This window comes from Podarcis gaigeae (genome assembly GCF_964106915.1).
Source record: "Podarcis gaigeae genome assembly, chromosome: 3".
Classification (NCBI taxonomy): Eukaryota; Metazoa; Chordata; class Lepidosauria; order Squamata; family Lacertidae; genus Podarcis; species Podarcis gaigeae.
This window is the reverse complement of record NC_139680.1, coordinates 58,939,003-58,966,066: the sequence shown is the minus strand read 5'-3', so window position 1 is coordinate 58,966,066 and position 27,064 is coordinate 58,939,003. Positions and strand designations below refer to the sequence as shown.

The 27,064-nt window shown below is 41.1% G+C and overlaps 1 protein-coding gene across 1 annotated transcript in view; it reads right to left on the bottom strand.

The window, feature by feature from the left end:
- The window catches only part of ENPP1 (ectonucleotide pyrophosphatase/phosphodiesterase 1), a 45,330-nt gene that overhangs the window by 3,702 nt on the left and 14,564 nt on the right, over positions 1-27,064 (bottom strand). The window contains exons 3-21 of the mRNA XM_083731118.1: positions 26,603-26,719; positions 24,236-24,361; positions 22,738-22,798; positions 18,674-18,771; positions 15,883-15,962; positions 13,777-13,896; positions 12,372-12,481; positions 11,460-11,525; positions 9,541-9,613; positions 8,797-8,905; positions 8,094-8,225; positions 6,548-6,579; positions 6,146-6,273; positions 5,493-5,562; positions 3,792-3,879; positions 2,236-2,411; positions 837-870; positions 586-740; positions 91-226 (exon numbers count right to left, since the gene is read on the bottom strand). Of these exons, the coding sequence (XP_083587244.1) occupies positions 91-226; positions 586-740; positions 837-870; positions 2,236-2,411; positions 3,792-3,879; positions 5,493-5,562; positions 6,146-6,273; positions 6,548-6,579; positions 8,094-8,225; positions 8,797-8,905; positions 9,541-9,613; positions 11,460-11,525; positions 12,372-12,481; positions 13,777-13,896; positions 15,883-15,962; positions 18,674-18,771; positions 22,738-22,798; positions 24,236-24,361; positions 26,603-26,719 (1,911 nt within the window). The remainder of the gene's footprint in view (positions 1-90; positions 227-585; positions 741-836; positions 871-2,235; positions 2,412-3,791; positions 3,880-5,492; positions 5,563-6,145; positions 6,274-6,547; positions 6,580-8,093; positions 8,226-8,796; positions 8,906-9,540; positions 9,614-11,459; positions 11,526-12,371; positions 12,482-13,776; positions 13,897-15,882; positions 15,963-18,673; positions 18,772-22,737; positions 22,799-24,235; positions 24,362-26,602; positions 26,720-27,064) is intronic.

The following is a 27,064-nucleotide window of genomic DNA, read 5'->3' as shown; positions in this document are numbered from 1 at the left end:
TACATCTTATATATAAAAACAGAAACTGCAACTCTTGCTTTGCATGCTAATAAATTGCTCTGCTTAGAAAGAGAAAGAAAACAGAATTACTTGGTGGGAAAAGAAATCCATAGTTGAGCTGGGGGTGACTTTTGTAAAATGAACACATCTGGCTGCGGTTCGAAGGAATGCGACTGTCGACATTGAAACAGCTTGGGGTGGCTTCTGAAGATGCAGTCCAATTGTCCTATTTAACAAAATGGGGCATTAGTTGCTGTGTATGCATATCGCACGTTACATAAATTGCCAGATACAGATTCACAATTGTCTCCCTTACTCTGACTGCCATCTATGAAATGGTTTAGCCTGTGAAGCTTTTTTTGGCCAATAATTATTCCAGTCTCAGTTTGGCTGGCTGAACATATGACTTGTAAAGAACTCTCTAATAGTATGGAGAACCACTGTGCTGTCTAAGAACCATTTGGTTTAGCTCTTAGTATCAGTATTCGCCTTAGTATTGTTTAGGCTCACTAGTCTTGCATCTCCTGATAACTTCTTTTCCCCCTTTTAAATATAAACTGTGTCCTTAATTACTAATGTACTTACATGCTTGTTAACCATATAGGCACTCCACAAAGGCATCTTGATCTTGTGGCTAAAGCCATTTACATAATGGTAGCTGTGAAGAAGACAATAGACCTGCTTCTTTTGGAGCACTCTGGGCCTCCCAAATGGCAAACTGTATTTTTCAATCTTCTTTACTAGAGTAGGAGGAAGAAAAACACAATTCAGCTTGCTTCTCCTGGAAAGATTTTCTGCTTAATTTATACTTTTCTCTAAGTAGTTACAATGCTTACTTTCTGAAGTATTGAAAGTTATCTGTTGTTGAATCTGTGGCAAGAGAAAGCAAAAGGTGAGGTCGTGATTTTGTGTACCATCATACCAAGCAAAACATTTCACAAAAAATGTCCTGTTTCTTATGTTCCAACTTTGTTCCTCTCAATCAAAGGGCCCCCATGAGGGGATATAGTGACAAAGCTTTCTCCCACTTCAGAGACAGAGAACCTATGGGCCCTCCAGCTGCTGTTGAACTCCAGCTCCTATCAGACCCAGCTAAAATAATCAATGGTTGAGGGCTAAATTTACCATTGGCCTACCCTGCAAGGGTCACATGCCAGCAATGGGTGTGACCACCCAACGTTATCACAGACACATAGCCCTCCCTCCTCCCCCCTTAGCTGATCTGTGCAGATTAGCTGTGGAGCAGGGTTAGGTCTCTAACCCACTCATCAAAGGACCAATCTGATGACCAAGACAGGAACAATTGAATTCACATCATCATCTGGGGGCTGGGCTGGGTGGAAAGATTTCCCTTTGAAGGAGGAGGCTCATGGTCTGAGAATTCTCCTTGTTCCAGCATTGTTGTTAGGTGTGGTCTCAGTAGAAGGCTGTTTTTCCAGCTCTGTCTGGTTTGCCAGCTATGGCCGTTCCTGAAAAGGGACAGTCTAGCCTCTATGACTCATGCACTGACAACCTTGGGATTGGATTACTGTAATAAGCTGTATGTGGGGCTTGCTTTGAAGATGGTTCAGAAGCTATAGCTAGTGCAAAATGTGGCAGATAGTCATCTGACTGGTTCAGGTCCTTGGAATCCTATTGTACTGATCTTGTGAGAGTTGCAATGGTTTCCAATTTGCTTGCTATCAAGCAAAATTCAGTGCACTAGTAATGACTTATAAAGTTCTAAAACAACATGCTAAGATCAACAGCTGAGGTTCTCCTAGCTGTTCCACATCCCAGTGACATCTGTTATGCAGCATTGAGGGAAAGACCTCTCACTCTCACTGCCATCATGGTATGTCCTTTCCCTTGAACTATGACTAGCACCAACACTGATAAGCTTCCAATGTCAACCGAAAACCACCTATTCCATCCAGCCTTTACAGGGGTGACCATCTGGCCAGATATTGATTATTCTTGTTATTGCTGCCCTTGCTGTGATTTTATCTGCTCCTTTTATTTTTGGGTTATTATTGTATTGGTTGATAACCCTCACTGGTATCACATTGTTATGAAGACTGGGTTAGAAATATAAATATTTAAAGGTTTGGGGGTTGTTGTTTTTTAAAAAATACTTATTACAAACCATAAAAATCCCTCATTGACATCACCGAATGCCAAGTGATGTTGACACAGCTTAAGCAGGATTCCATGGTTTTTTGCTACCTATATTTTTTTGGTCTCATGAATACTTACTGAAAAATCACATGGGCAGCCACGGTTATCTGCAGAGGTTCTCTGTTGTGTGGAAGGGCATGTCGAAGGAAGGCTTTCTTCCTTGGGATGTCTCGGCATATAACTGGCCTTCTTTAAAAGGTGGTTGAGGCTTCCATGGGTTCCATTGTTGGGAGCCGGTGTCAAGCCAAGTAGATCTACAGTTGTTCAGAAAACAATGGCAAAGATGTTCAAAGGTGCACTTCTGTACTGTACTTCTGTACTGCAGTCCATTTGCAACTATGATCATGAAAATGCCATGTCTTTAGAATTTCTGACATTTTTTAATTCTATCGATGCTGGTGGTCAACTGAAAGGCCCACTGGAAGCAGATCATAATCATAAAAAATATAAGACAGTAAAATAAAGTAATCACACGCCACAGGTGGGTCTCCTGGGAGACAGAATTCCAGAGCCTGGGTACTACCACTGAGAAGGACCTCGGACGTTATTGAGATGTGAAGTTGTGCTTCCTCTAAAGATATCAGTGAGTAGGCAGACTCATATGGGAACAAGCAAATCTTTAAATACAGTATATTATAGTCTGCTCACTACCCAAGAAACACTGCCTGTCATATGTATGGAAGACAGCTTGAGATCTTCCGCCTTCTATACGGCACACTTGCACACTGGCCAACCCTAACCCTGATTCAAGCCTACAGGAATAGTCTACAACTGCAAGAATTTCTCTCTTATTCCTTCACAGGGTGATAGCTTCACTGTTGACAAAGGTTCTAGAGGTGAAGCAAAAGCTTGGGCCCCTTGCAGGCTGTGATGCTGCTGCTAATACACAATAAGCTGAAATTCATTCCCTAATAAAGAGCAGTCCAATGCAGCCTCAAACTGACAGGGATTTCATAAGAGTGAATAGTATTTACAAACAGTTTTCTCCCAAAGAGAAGTCTATGCACAGGGACAACTATTTCAATAAATGCACACTGAGAAAATGATAGCACTATTGATGCTAAGGGGAAACAAGCTATTAATCTGGATCAAGTCATCAAGGGCCATGCAAGAGAGCTTTAATATACAGCTCCCATGAATCTGTATATTGAGACTGCATTTCATCACTTGCAAAGTTTCAAAATGTAAAACAACAAAACATGTCTTTATGGTGAAGCTGAAGGCTTATTTGGCTTCTTGTCTATGTCCAAAGACCCATGAATCTTGGCACGTCCCTCAAATATCCACATACACACACAAACCTCATATCTAGTTAAACACTTATTTAAGTGTAGGGCAGTTTGCAATGGGTAGAAAGAGCTCCAAGAAAGGGGAAATAGTAAGATATGGGAATCCTGAGAAGATGATACACGTATAGAAAGAGAGTAAATAGGAAGAGGACAAGAAGGGGCTTAAAAGAAATGTAGGGTTGTTGTTGTTTGATTGGAAATTGGGCAGGAGACATCAGAGTCCAGCAGTTTCCCACTATAAGAAATGTATCCATAATGTGCATGTAAAACTCCAGTCCAATCAAAAACTATTTTTCCAAAAGCTTTGTGAGGTGGGGGTGGGGGGGAGCAGCCACTTTACCGTACCACACATTAAATTGTAGATCTCAATGTTTTCGAAGGGATCAACTTCATTTTGAATCTTGAATCCAGGTCCAAACCCAATAAACAGAGCCTAGAATAAAACAGAAATTATGTTTTATATGTATGAAACGAACATCTCCCTTTCTCTCTCTCTCTCAATGTGTAACACATACTCATTTGGAACATCCATTTAGGATGTAGTCCTATTCTCATTTATCTGAGAATAGGCATGATTAATTCTATTTCTACTACTTCTATAAGGTTGCACTGTTAGCGTTTAACTAATAATTGCTAAATTGATCTGAATACAAATGCAGGCTAAGCTCATCTGAAATTATTCTCTGTTAAAGTTATTTCAGGGGAAATCAAAACGACCTTTCAACAGACTCCTCTACTTTAGACTACGTGTATGAGGAATATATAGTTGGTTCACATATATTTTTCAGAACTGTCTCCAGTAGAAGTAAACAGTGACTAATTATGCCCCTGTGTCTATGTAGCCCTTAAATTTATCTAAACATGTAAGACTGAGATAGCCCTTTTTAACAGCATACAGGAAACCCAGCTTTAAAAACGAAACAAAAAACCAAGTTTGATCTAACATTATCTGTCAGGAGGCTTACATTGTTGCAAATGTTCCAGTTGAGGTTCTTTTTTACTTTCTTTGAACAAATACAATATGTATTTCCTTGCAAATGTTATTGAAGTCATGACATAAATGTTATAATCTACCTTTATTCAGACTACAGCTGCATCCATCAAGACAAACAAAAGCAAATAACAGACTGCTACATTCAAGGCGAGTGAGTTTCTTATCTCTTGTGGCAATTTTTTTTTAACAGCTGTTATTTGTGCAGCCACTGCTGTTTGCTATAAAGAGCATTAGCATGCCATGCTTCTCGGTAACAACAGATGTTCCTACAGTAAAGATCTTAAACTACTACTTGTCCCCTCCAAAGACCATTCTTTTGAATTCTCATGCAAGTTGCACATTTAATAAAACCAAGATCTAGCTGTAAGACTCAGTGGCGTAGCGTGGGTTGTCAGCACCCGGGGCAAGGCAAGTAATTTGCACCCCCTAACCCGTGGATTTGCGCCCCCTAACCCCCAGATGCTGCGGCCGGTGCGGCCGGCCCCCCCTGCACCCCCACGCTACGCCACTGGTAAGACTGCTCCAGTCACCACAAAAATCTAGCAGACAAGAGCTGATACAAGGGTGATACATGTGCCATGTATTTGGACTACATACTCTGCAGATGTACAGAAGAATAAATGTTGGGTTACCCAGGCTGATCCCACCCCATCACACTCAGAACAGGACAGAATCTGCAATTTAAAGTAAGATAAATACCATATCTCTGGCATTTTATAAACGTATGGGTTCTTGATCCAAATATCAAAAGTGAGATAATTTAAAATGCTGGCTGTCAAGACAACCTGAATTTGGAACAGTCCCATGAAAGCAATACAGTGGGGGATCTTTTAAAGATATATGGATGAGCTCACAGGGGCCTCCCAGCCCCATATTACAGGTAACTGGAATAAGCCTAAGTAGGCAGGACACAAGTCTAGATGGCAAGGAGGGTCAGTGGTCAGGAATGAGTGAGAAACATAGAGGGAGCATGATAGAGATCCCAGCATCAAAGACTACCCCAGGATCATTAAAAGCCTTGGAAGCGCACAGAGGGGAGAGATCCTATTTACCTGCATATTTGCAAATGCATTGTCTGACCCATGGAATCCACCAGTGCAATACTTGAGCTCAGAGGGCATCCTACAAAACACAGACATGAATAGATAACTGGCAATACCTGCCAACCGGCATTAAAGAAAAAGCTTGACTAGCGCAACCACTGACCGTCAAACCTTCCTTTTTCAGTTTGTTCCTCTTCCTACTATTCAAAGCACCATTTGCTGAGACTATGTAATGCTAATTCCATTGGCATAGCCAAGGGCGGCGGGGGGAGGAGGCTGCCCTCCCATCAAGTAAATAAAGAAAAATACTTAACTGAGGTTTTGCCACCGCCCCGCCCCCCTAAATCCTAGCTACCCCCATGGATGCTTCTCAAATCTTTTCATTAGCTTCTTTTCCCTTTCCACATCCAGGACTAACTCCTTGTCCTGCTCCTTAAAATTCTTCTAACTCAGCCTCAAAATCCAACAAACTAGCAGAAGGGAAAACTCGAGAAAGGTTACAAATATATAATTTGATCCAACTTAGAAGCAACAAAACTCAGAAACATGCAATTTGTGTTATGGTGCTGGAATGAAACAATGCATCCATGCACAAGTAGAGTTCATGGGCCCTGTAAAAAAATTAAATTTTCATAGCCAGGAACGAAAGAGTGGCCACTTACCGAGCAAGCTGCCATTGCTTGTCCATATAAAAATGCACTGGCTCAATCCGGTCATTCTTGGCATAATGAAATCGCTTGGGGAGCAGTTGCTTCAGGTATGGCTTGAAAGGTTGATTTGGAACCAAGCACTGAAAATGTTGAAATTAAAAACACGTATTTAACCCCATTACGCTTGCAAATTTTAAGTGTTCCCAAATGGAAACACCTGAATAACTCAAACGGTAAATTATTCAAATGCTTCTATAGAAAACTTTCAGATCCCCTTCTCTCTTTCTCTCTCTCTCTCTCACCCCATCATGGGAGCCACTTCCACGTGATCTGGTGTCATACCCACAAGGGTAAGCCCGATAAAGAATGCAGCTATAATTTTACAAATGGGCAGAGAGTAATGACTTTACTTACTGTAAGGTTTCTTACAATGCCTTCGTAATCAACTGGAAGAGTTAGATGAAATAATTAGTTACCTAAAGGTCAAAAGAAAAATGAAAATAAAGGATGTCCTAATAAGTCATGGTGATTTAAAAACTGCATAATACTTCATATTCCTTAGCAAGCATTCATGACTCTCTCTTTTTTGCCATAGCCTTATCCACACCAAAAGCAACTCTTTACCATACAGCATAGCACAAGTGTGTCAAAAACCAATGTGGACAGTCCCATGCTGGCATCAGGCAGACTTGGCTGAAAAGCTCTCCAGTCATTCATTTAACACACAACTTACTTGAGTAGTGTGAGATTTCTCTCAGTGCTCAGTACATTAGTTAAACATAGAGAAGTGTCTAAATAAATAAAAACAAGCAGCAACTGTCATCTTTCTGGAACCTACTCAAGTTTTGTGTTCTTTGAAATATCATGCCTTTGGTATGAATCAGTTTAATTGCTTTAAAATGTGCCAGCTCTGTATTTCCCCCCAAAAGAAATCAACTGCATTTATTCACTTCTGCGAAATAAAGTTAAGAGACTGTGGACTAAAAATGCATCATGGAATTGTAGATTTCGAAAGGGCCACAAGTGCCATCTACTCCAATTCCCTGCAATTCAGGAATCTTTTGCTCAATGTGGGGCTCAAACTCATGACCCTGAGATTAAGAGTCACGTGCTCTACCAAAGTATGATTACATGTAGCATCTTATTGTATTGTATTATCAAAATCAATCTTTATTACAGTCCAGAGACCCAACAAATCGTTACAAAGCAATGCACAATTCATATAGCCTACCTCCAGGTTAAACAAGCATTTTGTTCAAAAGATAGGGATCATTGGTTCTTGCAACCACGGATAAAAACTTTGCCACTGCTAAAGTTCTAGCGGTTGTCCAGTCTTCCAATAGGAACCTGACATAGTGAGCCTCTGATTTTCCCGGGAAAGTATTGTATTATATTGATAGGATACTGGGGTTGTGCCTCAAGATAGTGAGTGGTTGCATTTGTATATGACCCTGAAGAAGATGCCTGCAAAAACTAGAGTTCTTTTTTTACCTCCCCACATCCAACCAGCTTTAGTGTTCCAAAACACTTAAGTTATGCCTTTCAAGTGATTAAATCACTGAAGAGTTGACACAGAGAAGAGCTCCAGTGCAATGATGCATTGTTCTATAATTTTTGCTGCAATCTTTACCTCATTGACCTGGGAATAAGCCCCACTGAATTCAATAGGACTTACTTCTGTGTATATATGTTTAGGATTGCACTCTAGATGTTTATAAGTTGTTTCAGATGCAGGTAATGAACACAATAATTCATTTATTTGTTCAGTTTCCATTTTAACCTGCTCTATGGTCAAACAAAGGGCAACCATTCCCAGGACTGAAGCAGGAGAGAAGCTTGACATGGTTATTTTGTTATGGACCTCTTGTAGTACAGGCTCGTTCCAATATTTGTTTTGCTGTACTTTGAAAGTTGCAACACACACAAATAAGTAGTATAAATTAGTCTAGTAGTTACATACAAGAGTAATACTCATCTGGAACTTTTTGGGGTCTCAAGCGAGCTGCAGGTCCAGGTATTACAAACAAGTCTTGAACACTATCCAAGTATGTATTGAGGTATGCTGATTTGCTGCAGCTTGCTGCCTCCATTCCTTCAAAGAAAGAAAGAAAGACTCTTTTTAGGAATAGCTCACTGAGACAACATAGCTCACCAAGCAAAATTACTAGAAAGACATGAACAACAAATGAATGGCACGATCCTGTTCAATGGGACATACCCCCAGATAAGTGTGTATAGGATTGCAACCCTAGTAGTATAAATAGACTTTGACATTTCAATAACAGAGCAATCCAAACTACAGGAAATGGTGTAACTTCTGCCGGGTCGCTAGGTCTAATGAAAGAACTGAAGGAGGTTTGGGATCAGGGTCACACTGCTATTTCTCCCTCCTGCTCCAGCCACTTCCCTGGATCACCCCCCTTTTTTGGGGGGGCAGTGTGGGGGTTGGCAGGTTATGCTCACTTAACTTAGAGAAAATATGTATTCATTCACACATAAAATTTATAGGCTGCACTGTAACCACAGTTCTCTGGGTAGCTCAACACAAAATTACAGTAAAACAAAATATAACCAATAAAACACCAGAATATTGAAAAATATCCTTATTATTTGTTTGTTTGTTTTTTAAAAGAACAAGACCTGCATAATTTAAATAAGCTTACCATGATCAGAAAGCAGAATAATGTTAATGCAATTGTGGAGGTTCATCTGCTTAAGTCCATCCATCAGAAGCCCAACAATGCTGTCTACTCTCTGTAATGCAAGGATGACCTGCAAAAAAAAAAAAAAAAAAAAAGGAGAGGCAAAACCAATGATAACTTAACATGTAAATAAATGTTAACGACGATTAATATTTTCAATATTTCAACAAGTAACTCACATAGAAAAAACTTTTATCTCTAGGCTTGCAGCCTAACATACATACACAGAAACAAATGGAAATCTAGACTGGTATTTTGGAAAGCATCACAAATATAGTTAGAAGAAAGATGTGTCTTATTTTTTATATTTCATGACTTAAATTAAGAGGTTGTCAGTTACATGTAATACACCATGGCCTGGTTAATGCATAATGCTAAGCCAAACCATTGTTTACAGCACAATCCTAACCATGTCTTCTCAGAAGTACGTTTCGTTGAATTCAATGGGGCTTACTCCCAGGTAAGAGGGGTGCAGATTGCAGGCTTAGTCTGGGGTAGCACAGCAGCAGCAGGACCAGAGAAATTCACACTATGCCATGGTTTAGCTGAGCATTAGGTGTGAACTGGGAAGTGCTGTTTTGAAAATGCTGCTTATGTACATGTAAGCTTCCAACAAATCTCCTTTTTTTAAAAAAAAATCACATCCATGAGCAATTACAGAACTTAACATTAAAACCAAAAGTAAAATAATATGAAGTTACTTACTTCACTGCTAACTGGTCCATATCTGTGGCCTGAGGAATCTGGTTCTTCTAAATACAGAGTGTAAAGGTGTGGTCTATATCAAACAGCACCAACATTTTAATATTTTACATATAAATTCAGAGAGAAGCGTGGAAATGTTTAGATTCAATATTATTTATGAGAAATAAGTGTGCACCAAGAACAAGAAAGGGTCTTGCAACACCTTACAAAATAGCTGAATATCCTAGCTTACATATAATAGAGAACAGGTGTGCCACACCAGCTAAGAGAACAGAATGAGTTATGAATCAAGAAATCTCCAGTATGAATCTCGCCTCTGCCATAAACTCATTAGGTAGCCTTAGGCAAGCCATTCTCCCTCATCCTTAGTCCTGCCTCCCCAGATGAGAGATATGAAGAATAACAAGGACTGAGAATGCATTCCTAATCCTGCTACTGTCTGGCAGGTTTAATGGAGCAGTGGGGGCCCCAGCACATTCACATCCTTGCTAAGCATGGAAGGTGAAAGGGGGAAGAGAAATTGCTCCAGCAGTTGGGAGATGGTACATTGATCAGACCTGGATCTGAGGCAATACTAGCACACGATGGCAACAGGGCTGGCTTGGAATCAAAACAAATCCTCAGCTGGCTCAGCCCCTCCCTAGAGTTCTCTGCTGGTTGCCACTGCCAGGAAACTCACTAGAAGCACTTCCTGCTGCTATTGTATTTGGCAGGCAGAAAAGGGAACTCTGCACACAGGTGGCACACAGGGCTGGGCAGAGGGTCATGTAATCCAACCCCAGCCCAGTGCAAATGGGGGTTAGATTACTCTGCCACTTAAGCTGGTTAAGATTGTAACTAGATAATGCATGAAAAATACTTGAAAACCCTTCAAAAGTACTTTGGAACCCTTGAAAGTGCTACACAAATGATGATAAATAATAATAATGTGGCATGCATATATATGCGCTGGCATGAAAGCTTTTTTCTCCATGAAAGCCTGTGCTGCAATAAATATGTACGGCTTTATGGTGCCACAAGACCTTTCATCGCTTTTTCTGCAACAGCTTAAAATAACTATGGCTCTGGAAACTGCTTGTTGTTCACTGAAGCAAAAACAACAAAACCTGTGGTTCAATGCAGCCCAACCCCATAAGCAATGAGTGGGCTGAACTCCCAAGCAGATGTGCATATGGCGGCAGCCTAAGACCACAATCCATGCAAAGTCAAGCACACATGAATCCTGCTGATTTCAGGGGGAAAGTGAAATGTGTACCCAAGTATCTGCCACTGAAAATTAAAGGGGATTAAGTGCTGATCATGCTGTAACAAATGTACTTTGCTGCAAGACCCTATTTTTTCACATGGACCTTCTTCAGATGCTGCATCAGTACAGTCTTACTATGGAAGCTCATGCCACAACTAATGTGTTACACTTTAATGTACCGCCACACTGTATGTTGCTACCACAGCTACACATCTGGAGTTAGAAACTGAATACATATCTTACAGGGAGATGGAAACCGGCGTAACTCGGTGGTCTTGCTAAAATGCATTATGCATTATGCAGTGATAGATGTCCCCAAGATCCCACAAGCAGAATTCTGCCCAAGGGATGCTTCTGCTGGCAGATGAAGGAGTGGATTCCATCATTTCTCCTTCTGCTGTGCTTCCCCTTGGCCTTGGAAATCCACTCCAGAGGACCAGGGAACCCTCCAAAACAGTGAGGGAGGTGGCAAGAAGGATGGTGGAGAAAAAAGGAAAGCAGCAAAAATTTCTTCCTTCCCACTTCTGCCAGCAGGAGTCTCCGCAGGGTCAAATATTGTTCTGTTTGTGGAAGAGCCCAGTCTGGATCCAAGGCAAATAGCATTCAAGTTAATCATTGTCCTGGTTTGCTAACTGTCCTAAGCACAAGTATAGCTTTGAAATGTCATGCTTACCTTTCCTCTTCTGGTAACTGTAGCCATTTAAGAAAAGTCATTACTCTTTCTCCATATGACACTGACCTAAATAATAAAACAAAACAAAACAAAACAAAAAGACTTCAGCTCCAAAACACGGTGACCAGGTATTACCCATTAAATCTGTACAGGTGGATTCTGTTGTCCTCAGACCATTTTTTAATATTTGTGTATCTGCACTGAAGTACCTGCTTTATTTATTAGTATTTAAAGGTAAAGGTAAAGGTACCCCTGACTGTTAGGTCCAGTCGCAGATGACTTTGGGGTTGTGGCGCTCTTCTCGCTCTATAGGCCAAGGGAGCAGATGTTTGTCTGCAGACAGCTTCCAGGTCATGTGGCCAGCATGACTAAGCCACTTCTGGTGAAACCAGAGCAGTGCACGGAAACTCCATTTACCTTCCCACCGGAGCGGTACCTATTTATCTACTTGCACTTTGATGTGCTTTCGAACTGCTAGGTTGATAGGAGCTGGGAGTGAACAACGGGAGCTCAAACTAATCAGCAAGCCCTAGGCTCTGTGGTTTAGACCACAGTGCCACCTGCGTCCCTTTTTATTTGCTTTGTATTAATTCATTTGGTCTGGGATTCATTGGTGGGGATGATAAAGAGAGGAGGGGAAGATGGCTGAGTTGCAGTTCTAAAGAAAAAGATGGGTAGAGGCCAAGTGAAAGGCCATTTCTGTGGAAGATAGACATGGATGAGACATAAATCAAGGACGGATTGGATGAGCCTGCCTTGTTAAAGCAAAAGAAAAACAAATGACTATTTGATGAATTGGGGAATATGTTCTTCCTATTGTGATATTGGTAGAAGAAATAAGATGTGCTGTTTCAAAACTTTTTTAAAATTCTGGGGTTTTTGTATTTGTTGTTCGTCAACTTAGAGACTCACCCATTGTATACTTTATAGATGTCTGGAAAACTTCCATTAACAGCAACATCTGAACCAGGCCAGAAGAACGTGGCAGATTTTAGTCCTTGATACATAGCTGTCAACCAGATCTGTATGAAAGGATAGACAATTGCTATTCATTAAGTTTTTGTAATGATGAATTTCGTGAACTTTATTTTAAAGCTATTTATAGTAACATGGAGAGATACGTTTTACCAGGTCAGGTGAGTGACCCATGTGGCTCAGTGTTGTCTACTTTTACTTGCAGTGAGTTCAGATGTTCAAAGGTCTCCTGCTCCCTCAAAGCCCTCTGCACTGTTTCTCCCTTGCTGTCCTGTATTCTTAAAACTGCCTCCTGGAATGCCTGTGTGATGCCGCCTCTCTTACTTCCTCTAAATCCTTCCCCAAAGACCAACCTTTTCTATGAAGCTGTTGGCTCAACTCTCTAGTTTCTATGCTCTTCTCTAATGGAGCCACACATTTCCTGCTTAAAACACAGCTAAGTTGTTCTTTCTCTCAAATCAGATCAATTGATGTGTGGGTGTCGGGGAACTATATAAAAAAAGTCTGTTATAATAAACAACAGGATAGAGATGGGGTGGTATTCAAATAAGTTAGACTCAGAGTAGACACACTGAAATTAATGGACCTAATGGATTGCAACTAACCTCCTTTCTCCACCACTTGCCAAAGCAGCAGTGGGAATGGACTGACCGCAGAATAAACAGGACTGTGTACACAGCCTCTAACTAAGCTTAAGCATGTGAAACTGAAACAGCTGCACCAATAAGGAATCAATAAACTTCTAGTCTTTAGCTTCAAACCCTCCATGGCCTTGGTCTCTTATACCTTTACTGACATATCCTTTCCTTTTGACGGTCAGTTATCCAGTTCCATCACCTGTTCCCTGAAATGATTCTGCCCTTACTGCTTTGCTGTCTGTCTGGAACTGCTTCACAAGGCACCTTTATGCAAAAACCTTGCTTAATTTCCTTCAAACCCACCTTCAACCACAGTTCCAAAGATTAATTGTAATTAATACAAACATGTGTAATTGAAATAACTGGATAGTTCAATCCTGACTTCAGTTCCCTCCCCCCATCTCTTTTGTCTGTTTCTCTTGCCCTGAATTTCAGACTGTAAGCTCTTTGGGGGCAGGGACCTGTCCTCTTGTGCTCTGAAAAGTGCAATGCACACTGATGATGCTATATAAATATAGCAATAGTATAAATATTCAGTTAGAATAGGTTCCTTAAAAAAAAAAAGATAAATAAAAGCAAAATATACTTACATTTTCAATTCTTTCATGGATTGTTAGCATATATTATATAATATATTGACATATATCTTTTGGCAGGAAGGGCAGGATATGAAATAAGTAAAATATAATATAATTAGCACTTACTGGCTGTCCTTGGTACCACTGTGGATTAAACTTCTCTACATTTCTGAGAGTGAAGATAGCATTTCTCTTTGGGTCGTACATTTTATTATCCACTAGACCATGGGATTCTGGGTATAAGCCCTGAAAAAATAAGATTAATTCATTGCATATGTATCAACATTGCTTATGCTTCCAACCATCTGAGTACAAGGGACTGTATTTGAGCAATAACACTTGCAGGTCCAACCAAATTGACATATTGCTTATCTTTACCAATCTCTCCCTATAATGTACAGCCCCACCAGAGTTTGGGGTGCTTGTAGGGCATACTCTCCATTCACATAGGACATCAGGTTAGTAGGACACACCTCTTAACGAGTGTGGGAAGATTAACAAAGAGGCAGTGTTAATTTGAAAGGCAAGAGAGACAGAACAAGAAAGAGGGTAAAGAAAGGCTGGGATGGGAATGGTATTTCAATTAGCATCATGAACTCAAGGGGTGGGGAGAAGATATTTAAAGGGATGGACTGCTTTCATATTTTTAAGTCACTGAGTTTTTGGCAAACAAAAGGTTAAAATATACTTTAAAAAAACTAGCCAAAAGATATCACATTACACACATGTAAAATGTTAGAAACATAAGTGTTCTGCTTCACCAGATTTTGTCTAAGGGCTCCTCCAGCAAACCTCTTTATTGAGGTTCATCCCAATTTGCTTGCATGAAGCTTAGTTGGTGGTTAGCTTTGTCCAGTCCTGATTGAGCATTCGAGCTGTTCTGTTTATGGGCAGTTATATGGAAATGAATATTCATCCTGCATTCCTCCTAATTTGGTTGGCAGGGGGTTTACACACCTTCCTGTTAATCGTTTATGCACCCCATCACTTTCCAAACCACAAAATCTGTGGTTGTTTTTAAGTGGATTCATTGCACTAGAATTACAGGGTACTTTAATCCACTTTAATTGTGCAAATATAAAGCTCTGGTATGTGACTGAATCTCTTCCACAAAGTACTGACAGTAACAAGGCACCCTAAATGGTTATGAGTCTCTAAAGGGTAGTCAAAATGGTGATTCCAAGATGTTGTTAAGACTCCAGTTCCCTGCTACCACAGCTCTCAACATACAGATGTTCAGGCTTGGGATTTATAGTCTTAAAGGTAAAGGTAAAGGTACCCCTGCCCGTACGGGCCAGTCTTGACAGACTCTGGGGTTGTGCGCCCATCTCACTCAAGAGGCCAGGGGCCAGCACTGTCCGGAGACACTTTCGGGTCACGTGGCCAGCGTGACATCGCTGCTCTGGCGAGCCAGAGCCGCACACGAAAACGCCGTTTACCTTCCCGCTGGTAAGCGGTCCCTATTTATCTACTTGCACCCGGAGGTGCTTTCGAACTGCTAGGTTGGCAGGCGCTGGGACCGAGCAGCGGGAGCGCACCCCGCCGCAGGGATTCAAACCGCCGACCTTTCGATCGGCAAGTCCTAGGCGCTGAGGCTTTAACCCACAGCACCACCTGCGTCCCACATTTATAGTCTTACTTAGGGGTAATTGCTAGTATCCAGGTGATAAAAAGATGATAACAAGGCTTAATTTGCTTTTTTCAGGACACTGATCTAATGTTTTACTTAAGAAATTGCATTGACTGAGGAATCTGAATTTGAGGGAAGCAGTCACCAAGCACTTCCTGAGACTGTGAGAATGGCTAGTTATTAGCAAAAGAATAACAAGATTCATTAACTACCCCTTTTAGTCTCTGTCAGCTATCATGCACAAAGCAACATGAAAGTTCTGCCTTAGGCAAGCAACTAATTTCTTCCTCCTCCGCCCCTGCCCACCTCTCTGAACTGGTCTGCCTCCTTGGTATTAGCATCTAGGCATTTCACAGGTACACATTTGCATTATGCATTTTCTGCAGTTATCCTTCTGTTTCCCAGAAGAATCCTTACACTATTAACAAGCAATGGAACTTGAGAGCCAAAATTCTCTTAAAACGTGCTGACTGCAATATTGTACAATTTTGCATAACTACAGCTCTCTTACTAATGATATGAACTGAAAATGAAATAGAATGAAATCCACTTTCTCCCTCCATAGTTTGTGTGTGTGTGTAGGAATCCCAAGATGCTCTTACCGTGACAATGCTGTAATGGTTGGGAAATGTTTTTGATGGATACACTGGTCTCATGCCATGAGCGTATGTTCCACATTTTCCTTTTGTAGGAAGCAAAATAAAATTAGAATTGTCTAACAACGCCACATTGACAGATAATATATTTTTTCATACAAATACTTTACAAAGTGCTATAAGAATATGACAAAATTGTCAATTGCACCAAAGGTCATTTCCCCAACTGCATTTATGGATTGGTAGCTGGTTGGAGCACAACTGGCTTGCAGTGACAGCGAGTGGCAACTATATTCACATAAACTGTCTGGGTGAGCCATGGGGAGTTCCTCCCAGACAACCACTACTGTATAGCAATTTGTTTTTGTATTGCAAATCGCTACCACATAGCAATATGAATGCGTCAACTGACCCTCATAAACATAAAGAGAGTAAACATAACATAGGAACTTTTGACGCTAACGGTTTTCCACTTTAGAGTTCTGCCTCTTGTGGTTTTCAGTTTATGACCACCCTACATTGCTAGATCAATAAACTAAATCTTTAGAAATCTACAGAGACAGTCTTTGGTTTCTAGTGCTAACTTAAAAAGAAAACAAATAATCTCCAGAACTTATACTACCATAAACACATTCTAAAGAATGCCCTTCTCATCTCATTTCTTAAAGTAACATGCCATTCATTACCACTCTGAAATGGGTATTCGTGGTCAAACGAATGGCACCTTGATAGGAGTCCTTCTGGGCTTTTATTAGGCCCCATGACCTTATTCCTCCACTCCTCACGCTCTTTTCACACTATGGGCTTTTCAGGTTAAGGAGCAGTAGTGGATGGCAGAGCAGGGTGATGGCACTTGCCTGACCTTCCAGCAGAGGAATCAATGCCACCAGCTCCTGCTGGTGTGTTCGCCCTGTGCTGGCCTCGCCACAGCCTTGTACCTCCCATTCTCCCTTCAGGTAATCGCTGCTACCCTACCACCCACTACTATTAAGCAGGATGAGGAAGCATTAGGTAAGACCTGAAAGAAGTCCAGCTGACCCTCCTAGGCAAATCCACAAGGACATTCCTTACTGTATATTCAAATAAATGAGATTTTCAGAAACTAGACATGCAAACATTTTGCTTCTTTAATTCAACTCACGGAAAATATTTGGTAATCATCTCAAAATTAAAGTATCCAACATCCCCTCTGTCTCAGAATGATAGGAGGCTACAGGCTCAAAGGTTCAGAACAGGGTGGCCAACATGGTGTTATTGGACTCCCAACTCCCATCAGCCTTAGGCAGCATAGTCCATGGTTAGGGATGACAGGAGTCTGGAGGGCACCATACTGAATACTTTTGCTTTAGAGTTTTTAGACCAATGCTACATCATGTCACCTTCCAAATGAACTTAGCCTGTGCTTAGCATGTGACAGCTGTAGCTAATAAACATAGCAAAAGAAAGTTGTTCTAGAAACTGGTTTGTGTGCATGTGTTTGTACCTGTTCCCTGTTCTGATTAGCAAGCTAATTCAACATAAATGCTTACATTATTGTAAAATTAGAAATACTACTGTGCTGTTGCCAAAACATGTCCACTAAGCACTTGTCTCTCACTCTCTTTACAACTTTTTAGATATCTAAACATTTAAACAAAGAACTGCCACGGAATTACTATGTTGCTAAGTTACAGGCTAATTCTGCCCCCTGAATTTTTATATAGTCAATCAATGCTCCATTGTTTTCTCAGTATGCTGCATACCACTGCATAGACTTTGCTCTTGCAGTGCTATACACCAGTATGCATAATGGATATGATCTAGAGATATGCAAGCACAAGCATAATGATGTGATGGAGCTTTCATGCACAATGGGGTTTCCATCTCCCCACTGCAACTCTCTATAACACACACACACACACACACACACACACACACACCGCAAAACAAAAACACCCACTGCTCCTGATGAGATAGGACACAGACACTAAAGCAGGGTGGACAGATAGAGGGGAACAGGAAGAGAAGTCAACAGGAACAATTTAGGTGAGCAAAACTGCCTTCTGTTTACATACAGGACTTTCTGGACTAAAATCATAGGCTTTACCTATAACAGCTTTAAAACAGGCTTGTTTGGTTCACTTCAATCTGGCAGAAGCCCCCGCTGGAGGTCAGGGGCTGGCAGTGGTTTCCACCAATTACTCTTCCCCTCTTGCTACCTCCTTTGTATTCTGGAGATTCCCAGCCACCCTTCTGGAGCAGATTTACAGGAGGTATAGGTGGCTAGAGGGAAAAGCAGGGGTTGTCTTGTCTCTCTCCCCCCCCCCCCAACTCTCCCAGCTTGAAATTCAAATAAATAAACCATGTGTTGCATTTGTTGTGTGAGTTGCTGCTTTATTTTTTAAAAAAAAAATCAAGTCAACTGAAATTCTTGCTGACTATATTCTATTTTTAATATTCTTCTGCCCTCATCCCCAATACTAACTCCTTCAGAGTCCAAGAGTCTTGTCTCGCCAAATTTTTCCATGTTTTGAACTGTGGTCACTTTCAAAATGATCGCTGTCCAGCCACAGTAACAGTTGTTTAATCATGCCTGCCCTTCATAGAATCCAAGCTTGGCTTCATCAAAGTCTCTCTTGTCTTTTGACTCATCAGCCGCTATAAAACTGCCACCCTCATTTGGGTCAAAATGAGTTTACGGGAAGTGTGAGAAGCTCATGAGAGCAGACAACATGTTCAAGGGGAAAGTACTGTTTAGATTTATTATTACATTCTTAATAGATCAACATGCTGTGGCTCAGACAGAGAAGCTACTCACGTAATTTGTTAATAACAGGAAGAAGTCTACCCCATGTGTGCAAATACTCAGCTCTGAATCCATCCAATGAAAACAACAGCAGTGGAGGTTTTGAAAACCTGAGCAATTAGAAATGAGACAGTTAAAGGCAAGAATTTATTAGCTGTTCACTCTTTCTCCAAGTACTCTTTACGCCCCTTTGGGTGCTCTCCCCCATGTGCTCATAAATAAGAGAGCGGGACCACACCCAATGACCCCACACATGCCATCATGTCCCTGCTGTCTACAGATTGAAGGGAAAGTCTGAAGAGGGGAGCCACTCTATATGCTTATGCTTCCCTGTGATCTAGGATCCTTTGAAAGGCCGGCAGAGATGCAAAGGTGAGGGCAGGCGCCAGCAGCCCTCAGTCACCTGCTCCACAATTTGTTTGACACCTGAATAGGGTTAACAGGCACCAATCTCACCAATTCTAATTTTTAAAAGCCACACATTTAGATAAATTCAAGCTATACTTCCAAACCCTTTTTCATTGTGTGCAAAGACTGAACATCTAGACCATGGGTAGGCAAACTAAGGCCCGGGGGCCGGGTCCAGCCCAATCATCTTCTAAATCCGGCAGACAGTCCAGGAATCAGCATGTTTTTACATGAGTAGAATGTGTCCTTTTATTTAAAATGCATTTCTGGGTTATTTGTGAGGCCTGGTGTTTTACAATGACAAAAAATGTGTGCTCTAATTTAAAATGCATCTGTGGGTTATTTGTGGGGCATAGGAATTCATTTTTGTTTTGTTTTTCAAAATATAGTCCAGCCCCCCTCCCCCAAGGTTTGAGGGATAGCCCCCTGCTGAAAAGGTTTGCTGATGCCTGATCTAGGGGGGGAAAGCACTGAACACATAGCAAGGAGCATAATGACATATGCTGCATAAGGGGCTTCAAAAAATGTTGCCATGAGCCTAGCCAAAGGCAACTCTAGTGCAATAAATATGCTGGAAAGTTCATTTACAGTATCTCCTTGGTAACTACAATGAGTCCTTTCAATTTATTTGCTTCATCAAGTTAGTTTCCACATTTTAGAAAGAATGGTACCCACAAGGCACAGAAGTCAAATAAATATAGAACAATAACATATTGTTAATTATAATTTAATAAATATATCCAAATATAATATAATGCACTGGAAATGATATGTAAAAGCATATAATTTAAACTAGGGTTATCATTAGAAGTAATAAATATTGCAATTACTAACTAGTAAAAAAAATACATTCATATAGAAATCAGTCCCTGTAAAACCTTAAGATTACAATACAATCACATTTATGGAGGGACAGTGAGGAGTGGTGATGGGGAATCGCATTCCTAAAGGGTTGTCATTAAAGAGAATGGCAATCACTTGATGTTTATATAAGAGGTACTGTAATGAGCTGAGACTGGAGCCTGAAAGATTTAGGAAAAATGTCTGGGAAACCTGCAGAACTGGTTGGGCACTGGTTAAGCTAATTAATTAAAAGAATCTCAATCACTGGGGATCTGTAAGAACAGGATGCAAAAATAAAAGATTGCATTAGTTTTGATGGACTTGACACATTTACCTAAAATAGTTGGGTGATCTTTTAAGTTTACCTAGGTATTCACTATATACCAAAGTACCCTCTTTTGGAGAGGAGCGTTTAATAAGATAGACATGCTTCAGGCAGGTTTTCTGCTGCTAGCAGTGGATTTGGCTTGATGATCCACCTCTCTAAGTCAAATGTAGTGATGAAATGTACCAACGCTTTCTGAAGAAAGTGTGAAAGGAGTTCTGTACTTTTCTTATGAGCGGATGTATCATCTGAGCTTCACAAAATCTGTTCTAAACCTGTCATCTCAAAAAAATGGGCACAAAACACAAACAAAGGCTGAGAGAATATCCTTGGGATTGGGGTTAAGTACCCAGAATTCTCATATTTCTATAAGAATGTTGTGCATTTACTTTTCAGCAGGCAGCTGATTGTCTTCTGTTTAGTTTTTAGCCATCATTCCTTTTCTCTTTTGCAAGTTGGATAGCACCTCCACACACATGCTCTTTGTTCCATACTAGAGTTTATTTTATAGTCAACGAAACATTTAAATAGCAGCAGATTTTATCATGGTAAGGCTGCTCTCTGAAGCACATTTGATGGGAGGTAAGATTCATCAATGGCTACCAACCATGATAGCTATGGTGCCAGAAGTGGAGTGTCTTGAATACTAGCTGCTGGGAATCACAAATGGGAGGGGAGTACTGGGCTTATGTCCTGCTTACGGACAACCCAGAGACACCTGGTTGGCCACTGGGAGAAAAGGAGGCTGGACAAGATGGTCCTTTGGTCTGATCAGCAAGGTTGTTTTAATGTTCCACTGAAATTAGTAGGACTTCTGAGAAAAGTGGCTAAGCTTGAAGTGTTAGTTTACTATATATATGAAATCTTTTTAAGTTATATTCCTCAGGCAGCGTAAGAACTTCAAATCAATGCTTAGTGCCAATTTTTTAACTGAATGAAATGTCTAGCCAATTTAAAATAACAGGTTGGGAAGTAACTTGTTTCTTTTTGCAAATTGTCGTCTGGTTTGGCATTGGCAAGAAAAACCTCAAGTTAAATATAGTACGCTACTCATCCAAACTGTTTCCCTTTGGTCATATGTCAATCAGTTTGCCTCATATAAGAGACTGTTATGTCCAAGAAGATTGATAGCTTTGCCTTGTTTACAATGTTCACAAACATTGAGAATGTATCCAGACAAAACACCAGGATTCTCCATTCAAGAAAAAGAGGGACTTGGGTTAGCTGCTGTCACTGAGAACATGCATGCACCTGCCACCAGACTTGTAAATAGGAGATAAATAGGAAATACATTTGATGGCTGAAAAACACTAGCCATGGCAACTTTGAAAATTAGCAACTGTGAGGGTTTGTGATTACTTTTAAATGTTCTTAGATATTCTAAATATTTTTAAATATTTTTAGATATTTTAAAAATTGTTTTGAAATGTTTCAGTTGGTCTTTAAATTGTTTTAAATATATTTTGTTTTGCTTTAAATTGTATTGTTTTGACTTTTTTATGTTTGCCACCCTGGGCTCATTTGGGATGAAGAGTGAGATGGGAATTCATTGAATATTTATTTTAACTGGCTATATCATTTAAACTGGCCAACATTATATGCCTAGAAGGGCAAAACAGCTCCAAATGTGATACTGTTTCCTTCTCGGCTGCTCTTTTGATTCTCAGTAGGTAAGATCCAGTCCAAGTTAGAAGAAGAAGAAGAGTTTGGATTTGATATCCCGCCTTTCACTCCCCTTCAGGAGTCTCAAAGCGGCTAACAACCTCCTTTCCCTTCCTCCCCCACAACAAACACTCTGTGAGGTGAGTGGGGCTGAGAGACTTCACAGAAGTGTGACTGGCCCAAGGTCACCCAGCAGCTGCATGTGGAGGAGCGGAGACACGAACCCGGTTCCCCAGATTATGTGACTGCCGCTCTTAACCACTACACCACACTGGCTCTCAGTTATATATATTCAGGCAACAATCCTATATGCACTTACTTGGAAATAAGTCCCCTTGAACAAAGTGAGACTTGCCCCACTAGAATTCCAACTGGAATCCATGGGATTAATGTGCTTAACTTTAGCTGGGCCTCTACCACTAACATTTGTGTTTATGCTTCTGGGAGCAATGACTAATTTTAGTTGGAGCACTGAAAGTCTGAATACAACCAGTCTGGGCCAAGCCTTATGATGAACAGCTCAATACTTATAATCTCATTAAAAAAACTTTTGGAAAACTAGGAAAGGATCAGTCTGGAAGAATGGTTTAAAGCATAGGTGGCTGTTCATTAATGGCTGTTCAGATGTCCAAATCCCATCAGCCTCAGTGAACATGAATCTGGGCCAAGAAATGCCAAGGGTAATATATATGAAGAGAGAAACTTATGTCAGGAAGGATGGCAGGGATGAGAGACTGTGACACCTTCAGATGTTGCTGCACAACCACTACAGAAAGATTTACAGTGCCACAGCACCCTCTCTTTTTTAGAAAGATGCAAAAGATATACAGATTCTTACCCTTCTGGGCACTGGGGTTCATTTAAGTCCTCACATTTTTCTTCAAGCCAGCTTGTCCTTCCTTATTTTCAAAAAGAAGGATATCAGTATATTATTCAATTGTTAGCAGCATTCTATTATGTGAAGGGGGAAAACTGGTCCATCACATTGCTTCTGCTTATCTGGAGGCTGACAGGAAGGGCCAGGCAACAGGGAGCTTGGCATGGCACAAATGCACCAGCAGGAATGTCAGATTGGTTCTGCAGGTGTGTTTGTACTGCACTGACCTCACCACTATCTTCCACTCTATCTCCTAGTAAGTAGCAGAGATGTGCTCAACTTGAGGTCAGGAGAAGTGGTGGTGTCCCATCTGCTACTGAAGCTGTCCCCATATCCCATAAAAAGTGCCCCCCAAAGGAATTTAAAGCAATTTAAGATGGGATCCGCAGTACTTTTTTAAAAAAGTTTAAAAACAAAAATAATTATCGTGTGGGAGTGTGCATCTAAGCTACATCTTGTATCTCATCCCTAAATACTTATAATAGCAGCAATTAAGAAAACATCATTTTGAATATTGACAGCATTTCTTTTTAACCCCCCGCCCCCGAGATAATAAGCTGTAATCTTCAAAGTGGCTGCTGCTTCCCATATTATTTATTATTATTATTATTATTATTATTATTATTATTATTATTAGCTATAGGAGCAGTCTTGGGACTTATGCCCATTCCCATGCTGCACCTTCAAACTTTGCTGCTCAAGCCATTTTTCTCTTAGCCCAATGCAGCTACTGCTGGTGAGTCAGACCATGAAAAGTGGCTGAAACAATGAAACACATGACAGAAGGCTAGGGATGGTGGAAAGTTCATCCGCCGCCACCCATGCTCCCCATTTGAGGTGAAAATCAAATGCTTCATCAAAAGTCCCTGTTCTATCTGTGAACGGTGGAGACCTGTGAGTGACAAAATTATTTGGTTGGCCCAATTACATCTAGTCTGGTCCTGGTGGGGAATCAAGATTAAAAGGATTCTTCAGCTACACTTAACTGGTGGGATTGTGATTCTTGAGCGGCTGCCTCCAATGCCAAATAGCAAACCCATTTTTGAAGGAGAGAAGACAAAGCCCAACAGAATGTGCCCAAATCCTTTGGGCAATTCCTAAGATTGCCAGAATGCTGTTGTGGAGACTGTGGCAGCCCTAGATCAGCAAGAACCAGATGGAGCCTGCCTGGATCTTCTGAATACTGGGCATAATCTGCCACACTTACTTATTGTTTTTCAAGCACAGGCTACCTGACATAAGAGTTGTTGTTGTTTTCCCCCATAAAGTGTCTATGTGCTTGACAACTCCAAGTATGGCAACAGTAGCTCTTTGGATCTCAGCCAAGGATAGGTTTCCTTAGATTATTCAAATCAAAGCAGCTATCTATACCTTGACCAAATAGAACAAGTAACCCAGTCCAATACTTCCCTTTCACAGCTTTTAACCAGTCAGTGATAAAACAAACATAATATTTTACCTTCACACACTGAGTAATAATTGACACAGCAGTTGTTATTTTCCACACAGTCTTCTGAACAGGAGCAGAGGTACTCTGGCCGATTCTTCTCCCCACACCGAAATTTGGTACAGTTCCATATATGAGCTGCAAATGCATGGAACCCGCCCCACTTTTAGTTAATTATGGCTGAGCTGGGTATTGTGTAGAAGGATATCTGAATGCAATTATATGGGTACAAATCAAAGGAGCCGTCGTTTCTTTGCTGGCACTTTTGTAGATGTTGCCTTTATAAAAGCTAGTCATTTTAATATCTTCTCCATATGTCTAACTCCAGGTTTGGGGGTTGTTGGCAAGGTGCCTCCTATGGAAACCTCCATGTCTATGATTTCCCCCCCCCCTAATCCCTAGCAGCCTCAACTAGCAGATGGGGGCCTGGGTAAAAAGTAGTAGAAGTCACCACCTCGGCTACCATTGGTGGGCAACCAACGCCAAAAGAAGAGTGCCACCTTCTATGCTATTCTGACTCCTGCAGCCTGTTTAATTTGTTTTCATTTGACTTCCAGCCCTCCACTGACTATCAGGAAAGAAAGAAAACAATATGGGGCTGCGGAACCCAGAGCAGTACAAGGCAATCATGCTTTTCTTCCATTGCCAGCACAGGCAGCTCACTAACACAGACAGCAGCTCCTCCCTACTCATCTTCTCCACTCCTTGCCCAGAAGATGCTTCCTCTTTGCCTATCCACCTTGCAGCTTAGAAGAGCCACTGCCTGCATTCCTCTGGGCAAGATGGGGATGGCAGAACTATCAGCAGGAAGCAACTGTGCAGTACAGCAACTCATGTTACTTTGAGCAGGCAGGCAGCTACAGTGGAAGCAGTCAACAGAGAAGCACCACTCTTTGTACTACTCTGGGCTCCCCAGAGCCTTACTTCTTTTACTTGTTCCCAGCACTCAATGGAGCACCAAGAAGGAGAAAAACAAAGAGCCCCAGAATGGTGCAGCTGACTCCTGCAGAGGAGTGCCAGGGGTGCTATTTTAGTTCTCCACAATGCCCCTGACATTGCATCACTGTAATTCCTGGATTAGCAGAGTGCTGCTTCAAAAAGAAAGAAAGAAAGAAAGAAAGAAAGAAAGAAAGAAAGAAAGAAAGAAAGAAAGAAAGAGGAGCTCTGGAACAGGAAAGTCATTGTGGCTTTGGCGTTTCCTATGCCAGGCCTGATATCCATACAATTCTAAATTCCTGAAACATGGCCTTTATGGTTTAGTTCCCTTTAAGTCAGGATACAACTTCCTATTCATGCTGAGAACAAAACCACTACACCTTGCTGATCTGGCATCAGTCTGAATTATCAGTAAAAACAAAATACAAAAAAAACCCCATTAAATTTGTATTAGTTTTCATGCATCCTCACTGACTTTCACAGAACTGCTAGGTGAAACTTAGCAAAGTAGTCATGACCCATAGGATTTCATGGTGGGAAGAAGGCATGACATTAATAGGATACAGTAGTACCTCGGTTTACAAACTTAATCCATTTCGGAAGTCTGTTCTTAAACTGAAACTGTTCTGAAACCGAGGCACCACTTTCCCTAATGAGGCTTCCCGCTGCCGGTGCCCTTCCACCATTCAGATTCCATTCTTAGACTGAAGTAAAGTTTGCAAACTGGGATACTACTTCCGGAGTTCATAAACCGAATAGTTCTTAAACAGGGCTGTTCTTAAACCGAGGTACCACCGTATAGTGTTTTCTGTGAGTCAAGTATTAGGGCCGAGCTAGGCATTGGGTGGCAAATTTCTGGAAACATCAGATGAGCTGGCAGTGGGGAGGCATGTTTTGAAGGGAGAAAGCAGAAGCCAGATGCTTGCCTGAAACCTGTTCAGCCATTTCAGAAATGCCCCAGCCATTTCAAAAACATATATGGGAACCACAGGTGGTGAGAAATAGCTCAGAAGAGAGGACTTAAGGGGGGAAGTAGCAGGTAGGAGAGAGAACTGAGCACACCTTTCTTCCCCATCTACCGCTCCTACCTTCCAGTTCATTCCCTGTACCACTAATCTTTAGATAGTCTGAGGGACCAGCAATATACAGGGACATCTGACCTGGTCCTTGTATGCAGCAATTGAGTTGTTTTGCCTGCAGAAGGCTCTGTCATTTTCTAAAATGTCTAAGCACTTTCATGGAACAGCAGCAATAACCGCTGTAGTCTTAGAAGCAGCATTTTGTTTAGGAAAAATGCAGAGTGTTTTAATCAGACTATGATGGTTTGAAATGGCAGTGGGACAGCTGTAACAGGACAGCAGCTGGTTCACGTCTCCCAGCTCACCCACATGCTAAGCTGCTTCAAGAACGGGAACAAATTTTATACAAAAAAGTGATGCTTACCCGGTTCTATACAGGCTTCTTGGAAATCTAAACAGCAGTTTCCAAGTTTAACACATTCTTTGTCACAGCGGCAACTTCCAAATGTTCTCTCATAGCAACGGCCTTTGCAGGTTTTGACTGAAATGTTTCATATTTACTTGATGTTAGCAATTGAACATTGATACTACATTAATTAAGATTTCATCATGGGCCCAGAAGTAAATTTGCATGAAAAAATAGATCCCCTTCACTAATTCTTAGTCTAACAAAAAGTACTGTGGGAATTGTGCATGGATGGCGATGAGGGGCAGGGGCAGGGATGAGCCAACAGGCTTCCCCTGCAACTAATAGAGATTGTGCAGCAATACTGCTATTTTGATTAGCCCCATTAATTTTTCTTCCTCACCAGAAAACTTATCTCAATGGATCTGTGCAGAAGCAACAGAATATGCCATTTCTACCAGTGATAATCCACAACTGAAA